The following is a 13,833-nucleotide window of genomic DNA, read 5'->3' on the forward strand; positions in this document are numbered from 1 at the left end:
TAAGTGAACACGAGAAGCAAATATAAATAAGCATACAATGTGAAGTCACTATAAACAAGCGATGATTTGTATTTCTCTGGTGGGTAAAGTACTAGCTTTTCGATTCGTTATAATTAGGATATGATTAGGTTTTCATACAACAGTGGGATATTCTTTCTTGGTTATGTGGTGGCCCTGATAAGGGCCGTTTGAGATATAGGCGACTGTGGACATCTACTTGGATGTAGTGTACTTGGTGACAGCTTTGGTGCCCTCGCTGACGGCGTGCTTTGCCAGTTCTCCGGGGAGAAGGAGGCGCACTGCGGTCTGCACTTCACGGCTGCTGATGGTCGACTTCTTGTTGTACTGACCGAGACGTGCAGCTTCGGCGGCGATGCGTTCGAAAATGTCGTTGACGAAGCTGTTCATGATGGACATGGCGCGACTCGAAATTCCAGTATCTGGGTGGACTTGCTTCAGAACCTTGTAGATGTAGATGCCGTAGCTCTCCTTCCTCTTCCTACGCCTCTTCTTGTCGGCATTGGGCCGGGGAGCCTTGGCAGCTTTCTTGGAACCCTTCTTGGCAACTTGTCCGGATGGAGGAGCCATTGTGAGCGTTGACTAGAGACTAGGCGGATGCGAATTCGATGCAGCTTTGAAAGAGAAATGTTATGGTCAGCTGCCCCCTTTCCTCTTTTATACGCGTTCGGAGGATCCGCTCGCACAGTTCATGCAAATTAGATGAGGATTAGCAGAAGCATCGATTCAGGCGGGCGTGACGGCCCCGCCTGCCGGCCGGCCGGCCGCGGTGGTGGAATAACGGTTTCTGCCACCAGATGGCAGTAGACAGATTTTTGTCCAATTTTACCTTAATTTGTTCACGAATTGCGTGTAAAAATGAAAAACGTGAATAATATTCTCTGCAAATATTAAATCACCATTTACTTTTCTTTTCTTTTCTCTTTGTAATCAAACTAGATCTAGAAAATCTCCTGTAACTATATATATTCTGTTTCGTATCTCGCAAAAAAGCTGCTAACTTCCCTTATTCCTTTTGATTGCGTGTTAAGCTTACACATGTTATCTACCTTCGTCGCCGCTTGCTGACACGCTGAAGCTGAAATCTATTTGTAAATATTCATTTTGCGTTAGAAAAAAAAAAAACATACCTTCTTGCATTCATATTTTGCTGATACTCTTCTTTTTTTACCTACTTGATTGATTGATTGATTGATTGATTGATTGACTGCTTGTTTCCCACTGCACAATACCAAAAGCCAATGTCAGACAGCAAGATATTGTCCAGACTTACCCACATTTTGTATTGAGGGTATTGAATCTGCGTAAAATTGGCTATATGCCAAATAGGGTATAGAATCTATCCTCTTTAGTGAGTTTAACTCAATATCAGGTGAAGCCAAACAATCTACTTGATTCATAATACAATGTAGTCAATAATTAGCAGGGTTTGTTTTGGTTTTTTTTGTGTGTGTGTGTTTTTTTTTTTGGTGGGTGTGTGTGTGTGTGCGTGTGTGTGTGTGTGTCTTTTTTATCTTCTGTTTTTTTTTTTTTTTTTTTCTGAATGATACTGTCTTGGTAGTATCTCCAAATTCCAGTCCATGTCCAGGCGTGGGGCGGCATGTGCATTGTGAGCTTCACAACTCTGAAATATCTGTGAGCAGAGGCAACAACTTCACCAAAGAAATGTGTAATGTTGTTGCTTTATACAACCCGCCCACTATGGGAGCAACAACTTTACCAAAAAGGCAACAACTTTACACATAAAGCAACAACTTTACAATTGTATGACAACAACTTTACAATTGTATGACAACAACTTTACTTATGAAAATAACGTCTCTCTTTTTCTTTCTCTCTCTCTCACTCTCTCTATTTGCAACTGGGGGCTGTGATCAGCGAATGGATGCCATAATTATTCTATTACCTTCAATTACAACCGGTAAACTCTGCAAAGCGTATAATGAGGGCGTTTTAAGAGCATTGCCACGAAACAGAAATCTGAACTTAAAAGATGTACGAACAGTGTGGTTATATAGATAGATAGATTGCGCATTGATTCAAACGTGCTACTTATGATGACGTTCCGTAATAAAGAAAAGGAAAGAGATGTGGAAACTTGTTTCATTAAGTGTATTCTTTCTTGATAATGTGGTGGCTCTGAAAAGAGCCGTTGTTTTGTGGTGCAGGAGGCCGTTAAATTCTAGCCGCCAAATCCGTAGAGTGTTCGTCCCTGCCTCTTCAATGCGTAGACGACGTCCATGGCAGTAACCGTCTTGCGTTTGGCATGCTCGCAGTATGTCACTGCATCGCGGATCACGTTCTCAAGGAAGACTTTCAGGACTCCGCGGGTTTCTTCGTAGATGAGGCCCGAGATTCGCTTCACGCCGCCCCTTCTTGCCAGACGACGGATGGCTGGCTTGGTGATGCCCTGGATGTTATCTCGAAGAACTTTGCGGTGCCGCTTTGCTCCTCCCTTTCCTAGTCCTTTGCCTCCTTTACCGCGTCCAGACATGATGGCGTGAGTTGATTGTGGTTTAGCTGATGAGAGATCCAAAAGCCGAATGATGACGCTCCCAATGACCGAACAGGGTTAAGTAACCGCTTTGCGGACATGGAGGGCGACGCCCCATTCTCCTACTGTCCGCCGCGGCCAGCCCACGATCCGCCTGCACGAGATCCGGCTGGATCGAGTGCGCCACCTCACGGCCGTTCGTTACGTTGACCAGACCAGCACCGCGAGTCGGACGGGCACTGTGTCACATCACATACATTACTCTGTCGCACATTACCTAAAGAAATGAACAAATACAATACACATATGATAATATTGACAGCATGAAGCTACATAGATATGGAGTGGCAGATATATACATATACATATACATATGTACACACACTCACACTCACATAATTTCGAGCTCGAAACGATTTTTCAGAGTAAAACTTCTCTCCCAAACGAAAACCATCACCCTCCCCCCCCCCCGCTCGCATTCTGTTTAGCCTATTTTCGCTAGCTCTCACACAATTGTTTGCTCTTGAGTAACACATAAAACTCCTCAACTGTGCCTTCATCTACCATTTCTCTCCTTTTCAACATAAATTCACCAATATAGAATGATTTCTCTTTTTGTAAACTATTCCTTTCTATTTCCCCGTTTCGTGTATTTCCTTCTTTTTTTTTTTCCTTTCTTTTCTCAGTGCATCATTCCATCGACTAGTTGATACTGCAACAATTATTCTTTCTTGGGTTTGTGGTGGCTCTTAAAAGAGCCGTTTGATTTTTGGTGTGAGGTGCAAATAAACTTATTTGGCACCCTTCTTGGCAGCAGGCTTCTTTGGTTTTGCCGCCTTGGATTTGGTCGTCGTCTTCTTCGCCACTTTCTTCGGGGTTGCCTTCTTGGATGGCTTCTTTGCTGCGGTCTTCTTCTTGGGCGTCTTCGTTTTCTCCGACTTGGTTGCTGTCTTCTTCGCCGGCTTCTTCTTTGTCGCCTTCTTCTTCTTCTCCTTCTTTTCTGCTGCAGCTTTGGCCTTCTTGGCGACCGCCTTCTCTTTCTTTGCGGCTGCCTTTGCCTTTGCCTTCTCGCGGTCAGCCTTGACCTTTGCCTTCTGCTTCTCTTTTCGTGCCTTCTCCGCCGCCTCTGCCTTTGCTGCCTTGACGTTCAGCTTGAAAGAGCCAGATGCCCCGACACCTTTCGTCTGAACCAGTGTCTCGTTGGCAACCCCTTTCCGCAGAGCTCGCTTGATGAAGATGGTCTGTCGGTCCATATCGCCTACTTTGTAGTTGGCTGCGATGTACTTCTTAATGGCCTGAAGCGATGATCCATTCCGCTCCTTCAGTGCGCCGATAGCAGCATTGACCATCACCTGGGTCGGTGGATGCTCGGGCGCTTTCTTCTTGGTCGTCTTCTTTGCTGCTTCCGAAGCCGCCATCACGATAACAATCGATGCGATACGTAGTGAGTCAGAGAGTAGTGGAACAAAACTAATGACTCGCAACCTTCGCACTGTCGTTTTATCAGCTCATTGCGTACCTCGAAGGAATCACCGGACATCTCGGGCATGGCGTCGTGCAGACGCTCTGCCTAATGTGCTTCCACATCTGTTCTCTGTTTCATATTACTTGATTTACTTTTCTGCTCCATTTGTTTTATCCACGTGTTTCCCTAAGGCAGCTGTTTTATATTACAACATGCCGAAAACTGCAACAATTTTAGACAGCAAACGCACAAACACTAGAGCATTAATGCAATCAAACACACAAACTTCCTACATACATGTGGCTGTGCTGTTCTTATGTTGTCGATAAATTACTCTTTTGTTTTAATACCTTCTTTTTAACCTCAGAACGGCCTCGCCTGACGATTTATCATCTGTGCATTTCATAAATTCATAAATTCTTCCGAAATTAACTTGGTACGTAACTCTTGCTTATTTTCATACTCTAGTCTATGCTTATTCTTTACTCCATATTCTCTCCTCATCTAATGGTATGTATTGCCACCTTACATATTTAGTCTTTATTCTTTAGTCTAGATATCCCTTATCCATTTTGTCTCCTTATATAATATCATGCATTGTCACCTTACATATTTATCATTATATTTCTTCCTTTCTCTACATTTCCTATATTTATGTGTGATTCAAGTAAGGATAATTAGAGAGAGAGAGAGAGAGAGAGAGAGAGAGAAAGGAAAAAAAAAGAAAAAGAAAAGAAAAGAAAAAAAAACCAGATATAGCGGAAATCTCAACACAACACAAAATAGCATGATGAATTGAATGTATTCTTTCTGGAAAATGTGGTGGCCCTGATAAGGGCCGTTTGGTTGAAAAGAGCCGCCGTGAAGTGTCTAACTGGACTTTGCAGTCTTCTTCGGCAGAAGCACAGCCTGGATGTTTGGCAGTACACCACCCTGAGCGATTGTCACGCCTCCCAGCAGCTTGTTCAGCTCTTCGTCGTTGCGAACGGCAAGTTGAAGATGTCGCGGGATGATCCTCGTCTTCTTGTTATCGCGTGCGGCGTTGCCGGCCAGCTCCAGAATCTCAGCGGTCAGGTACTCCAGAACAGCAGCTAGGTACACTGGTGCACCAGCGCCTACTCTCTGGGCGTAGTTGCCTTTACGAAGGAAGCGATGAACTCGGCCGACGGGGAACTGCAGGCCGGCGCGTGATGATCGAGACTTGGCCTTGGTGCGAGCCTTGCCAGATTTTCCTCGTCCAGACATGATTGGAGACGGAGAGACAAATGTGTTGACGTGATCTGAATGCTGATTCAACTGAGAGTGTGATCCCCGCCGATTGTTTCCGCACCCATTTATACCCCGCTCGGGGATCCAGCGGGTCAAGATCCTTTTGTTGACCGGTCGACCAATCAGCGTAGCCGGTGGCAGAAGTGGGCAGCTGCTACTGCTGCCAGTGCGGACACAAGCGCTGTTTGCTGCCCTCTTGCTGGCTAACTCGGCACAGTGTCTAGTAGTTCAATGCAGCTAGTTGTATCGCGGCGGCTGTCCATATATTATATTTCACAATAAAGCAATTGTGAATACACACTTTCAGTGTGTTGAATCAGCATTCAGATCACGTCAACACATTGGTAAAAAGGCTCCGAATTAACGTCACAATCTTTCTTTTTTTTTTTCCTTTTCTTGACCATATAGTTTTACTTTTTCTTACCCCCTTCCCTTCACTCCTTCTGTCTCCCTATCTATCCCTCTCCCCTCTCTCTCTCTCTCCCTCTCTATCAAGCACCTTACAGACCCCTTCTCGTCTCAATTACATATGAATTGATTTGCTAGGTACATAATCACCGTAGACTGCGTTTCATTTGAAGGGGGGGGGGGCAGATATCCCTACTTTACGTGCATTTCATTTATCTTTGTGGTTTTCTTGTTCTCATTTTTCATTTCCGTTCAACTACGTGTGCACTTTTAAATACATAAATATCTAACATCATCCAAGGCTCTACTTTTTAAAACTAAGAATAACAAACAGAATATTGTCCTGTATGAACCATGATATTCTTTCTTGATAATGTGGTGGCTCTGAAAAGAGCCGTTGTGTTGTGTGGTGCGACCACGGAGGACAGGCCTCTCTCTACGCCCTCTCTCCCCGGATGCGACGGGCCAGCTGAATGTCCTTGGGCATGATGGTAACCCGCTTGGCGTGGATGGCGCACAGGTTGGTGTCTTCGAACAGACCGACGAGATAAGCCTCGCTCGCTTCTTGGAGGGCCATGACAGCAGAACTTTGGAAGCGCAGCTCGGTCTTGAAATCCTGAGCAATCTCACGAACAAGTCGCTGGAAGGGGAGTTTGCGGATGAGAAGTTCGGTGCTCTTCTGGTAGCGGCGAATCTCACGAAGTGCGACTGTGCCGGGCCTATAGCGATGAGGTTTCTTCACTCCTCCGGTGGCGGGGGCACTCTTGCGAGCAGCCTTCGTAGCCAGTTGCTTGCGAGGAGCCTTGCCTCCAGTCGACTTGCGAGCCGTCTGCTTGGTGCGAGCCATGTTTTCTTCAGGTAACGAGTGGGGAGTTTTTTCGATGCGGAGTTGGGAAGAGAATGAAACCGCCGGACATCCAGCTCCCATTTTATATCGCGGACGATGGATCCCTAGACCCGGGACGGATCCAATCCGTGGCCTGTGATTGGTCAAGCAGTGATTTCCTTTGTCCGATCTGGGCGCACCAGCCCCGCAGCGGCGGCCCCCACCCGTCCCGTCCGCTATGGTTGGTCACGCCGCTCAACCTGTTCACGCCTTCCCGTAGATGGCGCCGTTGAGATACCAGCTCGCGAATTCAATGATTATTGCGGCGTATAATATACTGAAAACATCATTCCGAACGATTTTTTTCTGTATGCAGGCTGCTGTAACAGTGATATTATTACTATACGTGCATGATGGTATTTGGAATAGATTCATATAGCAACAGCTCGTTAAGAAGACGATTATATAAAGCGGTGTGGTAATTTAATACACTCTTTTACCCGAAAGGGAAGAGCTGGCTGATTGGAAGTTAATCTATATTGTGCGGGTCTTAAACATTAATCTGTAATATGTTTGCCTAATTTTACCATGTTTCAATCAGGTGGTGCTGTCAATAAACTAATTAAGGAATACATTAAGTGAACACGAGAAGCAAATATAAATAAGCATACAATGTGAAGTCACTATAAACAAGCGATGATTTGTATTTCTCTGGTGGGTAAAGTACTAGCTTTTCGATTCGTTATAATTAGGATATGATTAGGTTTTCATACAACAGTGGGATATTCTTTCTTGGTTATGTGGTGGCCCTGATAAGGGCCGTTTGAGATATAGGCGACTGTGGACATCTACTTGGATGTAGTGTACTTGGTGACAGCTTTGGTGCCCTCGCTGACGGCGTGCTTTGCCAGTTCTCCGGGGAGAAGGAGGCGCACTGCGGTCTGCACTTCACGGCTGCTGATGGTCGACTTCTTGTTGTACTGACCGAGACGTGCAGCTTCGGCGGCGATGCGTTCGAAAATGTCGTTGACGAAGCTGTTCATGATGGACATGGCGCGACTCGAAATTCCAGTATCTGGGTGGACTTGCTTCAGAACCTTGTAGATGTAGATGCCGTAGCTCTCCTTCCTCTTCCTACGCCTCTTCTTGTCGGCATTGGGCCGGGGAGCCTTGGCAGCTTTCTTGGAACCCTTCTTGGCAACTTGTCCGGATGGAGGAGCCATTGTGAGCGTTGACTAGAGACTAGGCGGATGCGAATTCGATGCAGCTTTGAAAGAGAAATGTTATGGTCAGCTGCCCCCTTTCCTCTTTTATACGCGTTCGGAGGATCCGCTCGCACAGTTCATGCAAATTAGATGAGGATTAGCAGAAGCATCGATTCAGGCGGGCGTGACGGCCCCGCCTGCCGGCCGGCCGGCCGCGGTGGTGGAATAACGGTTTCTGCCACCAGATGGCAGTAGACAGATTTTTGTCCAATTTTACCTTAATTTGTTCACGAATTGCGTGTAAAAATGAAAAACGTGAATAATATTCTCTGCAAATATTAAATCACCATTTACTTTTCTTTTCTTTTCTCTTTGTAATCAAACTAGATCTAGAAAATCTCCTGTAACTATATATATTCTGTTTCGTATCTCGCAAAAAAGCTGCTAACTTCCCTTATTCCTTTTGATTGCGTGTTAAGCTTACACATGTTATCTACCTTCGTCGCCGCTTGCTGACACGCTGAAGCTGAAATCTATTTGTAAATATTCATTTTGCGTTAGAAAAAAAAAAACATACCTTCTTGCATTCATATTTTGCTGATACTCTTCTTTTTTTACCTACTTGATTGATTGATTGATTGATTGATTGATTGACTGCTTGTTTCCCACTGCACAATACCAAAAGCCAATGTCAGACAGCAAGATATTGTCCAGACTTACCCACATTTTGTATTGAGGGTATTGAATCTGCGTAAAATTGGCTATATGCCAAATAGGGTATAGAATCTATCCTCTTTAGTGAGTTTAACTCAATATCAGGTGAAGCCAAACAATCTACTTGATTCATAATACAATGTAGTCAATAATTAGCAGGGTTTGTTTTGGTTTTTTTTTGTGTGTGTGTGTTTTTTTTTTTGGTGGGTGTGTGTGTGTGTGCGTGTGTGTGTGTGTGTCTTTTTTATCTTCTGTTTTTTTTTTTTTTTTTTTCTGAATGATACTGTCTTGGTAGTATCTCCAAATTCCAGTCCATGTCCAGGCGTGGGGCGGCATGTGCATTGTGAGCTTCACAACTCTGAAATAATCTGTGAGCAGAGGCAACAACTTCACCAAAGAAATGTGTAATGTTGTTGCTTTATACAACCCGCCCACTATGGGAGCAACAACTTTACCAAAAGGCAACAACTTTACACATAAAGCAACAACTTTACAATTGTATGACAACAACTTTACAATTGTATGACAACAACTTTACTTATGAAAATAACGTCTCTCTTTTTCTTTCTCTCTCTCTCACTCTCTCTATTTGCAACTGGGGGCTGTGATCAGCGAATGGATGCCATAATTATTCTATTACCTTCAATTACAACCGGTAAACTCTGCAAAGCGTATAATGAGGGCGTTTTAAGAGCATTGCCACGAAACAGAAATCTGAACTTAAAAGATGTACGAACAGTGTGGTTATATAGATAGATAGATTGCGCATTGATTCAAACGTGCTACTTATGATGACGTTCCGTAATAAAGAAAAGGAAAGAGATGTGGAAACTTGTTTCATTAAGTGTATTCTTTCTTGATAATGTGGTGGCTCTGAAAAGAGCCGTTGTTTTGTGGTGCAGGAGGCCGTTAAATTCTAGCCGCCAAATCCGTAGAGTGTTCGTCCCTGCCTCTTCAATGCGTAGACGACGTCCATGGCAGTAACCGTCTTGCGTTTGGCATGCTCGCAGTATGTCACTGCATCGCGGATCACGTTCTCAAGGAAGACTTTCAGGACTCCGCGGGTTTCTTCGTAGATGAGGCCCGAGATTCGCTTCACGCCGCCCCTTCTTGCCAGACGACGGATGGCTGGCTTGGTGATGCCCTGGATGTTATCTCGAAGAACTTTGCGGTGCCGCTTTGCTCCTCCCTTTCCTAGTCCTTTGCCTCCTTTACCGCGTCCAGACATGATGGCGTGAGTTGATTGTGGTTTAGCTGATGAGAGATCCAAAAGCCGAATGATGACGCTCCCAATGACCGAACAGGGTTAAGTAACCGCTTTGCGGACATGGAGGGCGACGCCCCATTCTCCTACTGTCCGCCGCGGCCAGCCCACGATCCGCCTGCACGAGATCCGGCTGGATCGAGTGCGCCACCTCACGGCCGTTCGTTACGTTGACCAGACCAGCACCGCGAGTCGGACGGGCACTGTGTCACATCACATACATTACTCTGTCGCACATTACCTAAAGAAATGAACAAATACAATACACATATGATAATATTGACAGCATGAAGCTACATAGATATGGAGTGGCAGATATATACATATACATATACATATGTACACACACTCACACTCACATAATTTCGAGCTCGAAACGATTTTTCAGAGTAAAACTTCTCTCCCAAACGAAAACCATCACCCTCCCCCCCCCCGCTCGCATTCTGTTTAGCCTATTTTCGCTAGCTCTCACACAATTGTTTGCTCTTGAGTAACACATAAAACTCCTCAACTGTGCCTTCATCTACCATTTCTCTCCTTTTCAACATAAATTCACCAATATAGAATGATTTCTCTTTTTGTAAACTATTCCTTTCTATTTCCCCGTTTCGTGTATTTCCTTCTTTTTTTTTTTCCTTTCTTTTCTCAGTGCATCATTCCATCGACTAGTTGATACTGCAACAATTATTCTTTCTTGGGTTTGTGGTGGCTCTTAAAAGAGCCGTTTGATTTTTGGTGTGAGGTGCAAATAAACTTATTTGGCACCCTTCTTGGCAGCAGGCTTCTTTGGTTTTGCCGCCTTGGATTTGGTCGTCGTCTTCTTCGCCACTTTCTTCGGGGTTGCCTTCTTGGATGGCTTCTTTGCTGCGGTCTTCTTCTTGGGCGTCTTCGTTTTCTCCGACTTGGTTGCTGTCTTCTTCGCCGGCTTCTTCTTTGTCGCCTTCTTCTTCTTCTCCTTCTTTTCTGCTGCAGCTTTGGCCTTCTTGGCGACCGCCTTCTCTTTCTTTGCGGCTGCCTTTGCCTTTGCCTTCTCGCGGTCAGCCTTGACCTTTGCCTTCTGCTTCTCTTTTCGTGCCTTCTCCGCCGCCTCTGCCTTTGCTGCCTTGACGTTCAGCTTGAAAGAGCCAGATGCCCCGACACCTTTCGTCTGAACCAGTGTCTCGTTGGCAACCCCTTTCCGCAGAGCTCGCTTGATGAAGATGGTCTGTCGGTCCATATCGCCTACTTTGTAGTTGGCTGCGATGTACTTCTTAATGGCCTGAAGCGATGATCCATTCCGCTCCTTCAGTGCGCCGATAGCAGCATTGACCATCACCTGGGTCGGTGGATGCTCGGGCGCTTTCTTCTTGGTCGTCTTCTTTGCTGCTTCCGAAGCCGCCATCACGATAACAATCGATGCGATACGTAGTGAGTCAGAGAGTAGTGGAACAAAACTAATGACTCGCAACCTTCGCACTGTCGTTTTATCAGCTCATTGCGTACCTCGAAGGAATCACCGGACATCTCGGGCATGGCGTCGTGCAGACGCTCTGCCTAATGTGCTTCCACATCTGTTCTCTGTTTCATATTACTTGATTTACTTTTCTGCTCCATTTGTTTTATCCACGTGTTTCCCTAAGGCAGCTGTTTTATATTACAACATGCCGAAAACTGCAACAATTTTAGACAGCAAACGCACAAACACTAGAGCATTAATGCAATCAAACACACAAACTTCCTACATACATGTGGCTGTGCTGTTCTTATGTTGTCGATAAATTACTCTTTTGTTTTAATACCTTCTTTTTAACCTCAGAACGGCCTCGCCTGACGATTTATCATCTGTGCATTTCATAAATTCATAAATTCTTCCGAAATTAACTTGGTACGTAACTCTTGCTTATTTTCATACTCTAGTCTATGCTTATTCTTTACTCCATATTCTCTCCTCATCTAATGGTATGTATTGCCACCTTACATATTTAGTCTTTATTCTTTAGTCTAGATATCCCTTATCCATTTTGTCTCCTTATATAATATCATGCATTGTCACCTTACATATTTATCATTATATTTCTTCCTTTCTCTACATTTCCTATATTTATGTGTGATTCAAGTAAGGATAATTAGAGAGAGAGAGAGAGAGAGAGAGAGAGAAAGGAAAAAAAAAGAAAAAGAAAAGAAAAGAAAAAAAACCAGATATAGCGGAAATCTCAACACAACACAAAATAGCATGATGAATTGAATGTATTCTTTCTGGAAAATGTGGTGGCCCTGATAAGGGCCGTTTGGTTGAAAAGAGCCGCCGTGAAGTGTCTAACTGGACTTTGCAGTCTTCTTCGGCAGAAGCACAGCCTGGATGTTTGGCAGTACACCACCCTGAGCGATTGTCACGCCTCCCAGCAGCTTGTTCAGCTCTTCGTCGTTGCGAACGGCAAGTTGAAGATGTCGCGGGATGATCCTCGTCTTCTTGTTATCGCGTGCGGCGTTGCCGGCCAGCTCCAGAATCTCAGCGGTCAGGTACTCCAGAACAGCAGCTAGGTACACTGGTGCACCAGCGCCTACTCTCTGGGCGTAGTTGCCTTTACGAAGGAAGCGATGAACTCGGCCGACGGGGAACTGCAGGCCGGCGCGTGATGATCGAGACTTGGCCTTGGTGCGAGCCTTGCCAGATTTTCCTCGTCCAGACATGATTGGAGACGGAGAGACAAATGTGTTGACGTGATCTGAATGCTGATTCAACTGAGAGTGTGATCCCCGCCGATTGTTTCCGCACCCATTTATACCCCGCTCGGGGATCCAGCGGGTCAAGATCCTTTTGTTGACCGGTCGACCAATCAGCGTAGCCGGTGGCAGAAGTGGGCAGCTGCTACTGCTGCCAGTGCGGACACAAGCGCTGTTTGCTGCCCTCTTGCTGGCTAACTCGGCACAGTGTCTAGTAGTTCAATGCAGCTAGTTGTATCGCGGCGGCTGTCCATATATTATATTTCACAATAAAGCAATTGTGAATACACACTTTCAGTGTGTTGAATCAGCATTCAGATCACGTCAACACATTGGTAAAAAGGCTCCGAATTAACGTCACAATCTTTCTTTTTTTTTTTCCTTTTCTTGACCATATAGTTTTACTTTTTCTTACCCCCTTCCCTTCACTCCTTCTGTCTCCCTATCTATCCCTCTCCCCTCTCTCTCTCTCTCCCTCTCTATCAAGCACCTTACAGACCCCTTCTCGTCTCAATTACATATGAATTGATTTGCTAGGTACATAATCACCGTAGACTGCGTTTCATTTGAAGGGGGGGGGGGGCAGATATCCCTACTTTACGTGCATTTCATTTATCTTTGTGGTTTTCTTGTTCTCATTTTTCATTTCCGTTCAACTACGTGTGCACTTTTAAATACATAAATATCTAACATCATCCAAGGCTCTACTTTTTAAAACTAAGAATAACAAACAGAATATTGTCCTGTATGAACCATGATATTCTTTCTTGATAATGTGGTGGCTCTGAAAAGAGCCGTTGTGTTGTGTGGTGCGACCACGGAGGACAGGCCTCTCTCTACGCCCTCTCTCCCCGGATGCGACGGGCCAGCTGAATGTCCTTGGGCATGATGGTAACCCGCTTGGCGTGGATGGCGCACAGGTTGGTGTCTTCGAACAGACCGACGAGATAAGCCTCGCTCGCTTCTTGGAGGGCCATGACAGCAGAACTTTGGAAGCGCAGCTCGGTCTTGAAATCCTGAGCAATCTCACGAACAAGTCGCTGGAAGGGGAGTTTGCGGATGAGAAGTTCGGTGCTCTTCTGGTAGCGGCGAATCTCACGAAGTGCGACTGTGCCGGGCCTATAGCGATGAGGTTTCTTCACTCCTCCGGTGGCGGGGGCACTCTTGCGAGCAGCCTTCGTAGCCAGTTGCTTGCGAGGAGCCTTGCCTCCAGTCGACTTGCGAGCCGTCTGCTTGGTGCGAGCCATGTTTTCTTCAGGTAACGAGTGGGGAGTTTTTTCGATGCGGAGTTGGGAAGAGAATGAAACCGCCGGACATCCAGCTCCCATTTTATATCGCGGACGATGGATCCCTAGACCCGGGACGGATCCAATCCGTGGCCTGTGATTGGTCAAGCAGTGATTTCCTTTGTCCGATCTGGGCGCACCAGCCCCGCAGCGGCGGCCCCCACCCGTCCCGTCCGCTATG

The 13,833-nt window shown here is 45.6% G+C and overlaps 2 protein-coding genes across 2 annotated transcripts; both read right to left on the minus strand.

Moving 5' to 3' along the window:
• Nucleotides 1–213: 213 nt before the first annotated feature.
• LOC140246596 (histone H2B.1, embryonic-like) lies at nucleotides 214–588 on the minus strand. Its single transcript, XM_072325936.1, has 2 exons — nucleotides 504–588; nucleotides 214–440 (listed from the first exon to the last, which is right to left on the minus strand). Exons 1-2 carry the CDS (start codon nucleotides 586–588, stop codon nucleotides 214–216), a joined length of 312 nt encoding a protein of 103 aa, XP_072182037.1.
• Nucleotides 589–7,328: 6,740 nt separating this feature from the next.
• Nucleotides 7,329–7,703, minus strand: LOC140246597 (histone H2B.1, embryonic-like). Its single transcript, XM_072325937.1, has 2 exons — nucleotides 7,619–7,703; nucleotides 7,329–7,555 (listed from the first exon to the last, which is right to left on the minus strand). Exons 1-2 carry the CDS (start codon nucleotides 7,701–7,703, stop codon nucleotides 7,329–7,331), a joined length of 312 nt encoding a protein of 103 aa, XP_072182038.1.
• Between the last annotated feature and the right edge of the window lie 6,130 nt (nucleotides 7,704–13,833).

The sequence above is a fragment of the Diadema setosum genome, chromosome 3 (genome assembly GCF_964275005.1).
Source record: "Diadema setosum chromosome 3, eeDiaSeto1, whole genome shotgun sequence".
In the NCBI taxonomy this organism is placed as follows: Eukaryota; Metazoa; Echinodermata; class Echinoidea; order Diadematoida; family Diadematidae; genus Diadema; species Diadema setosum.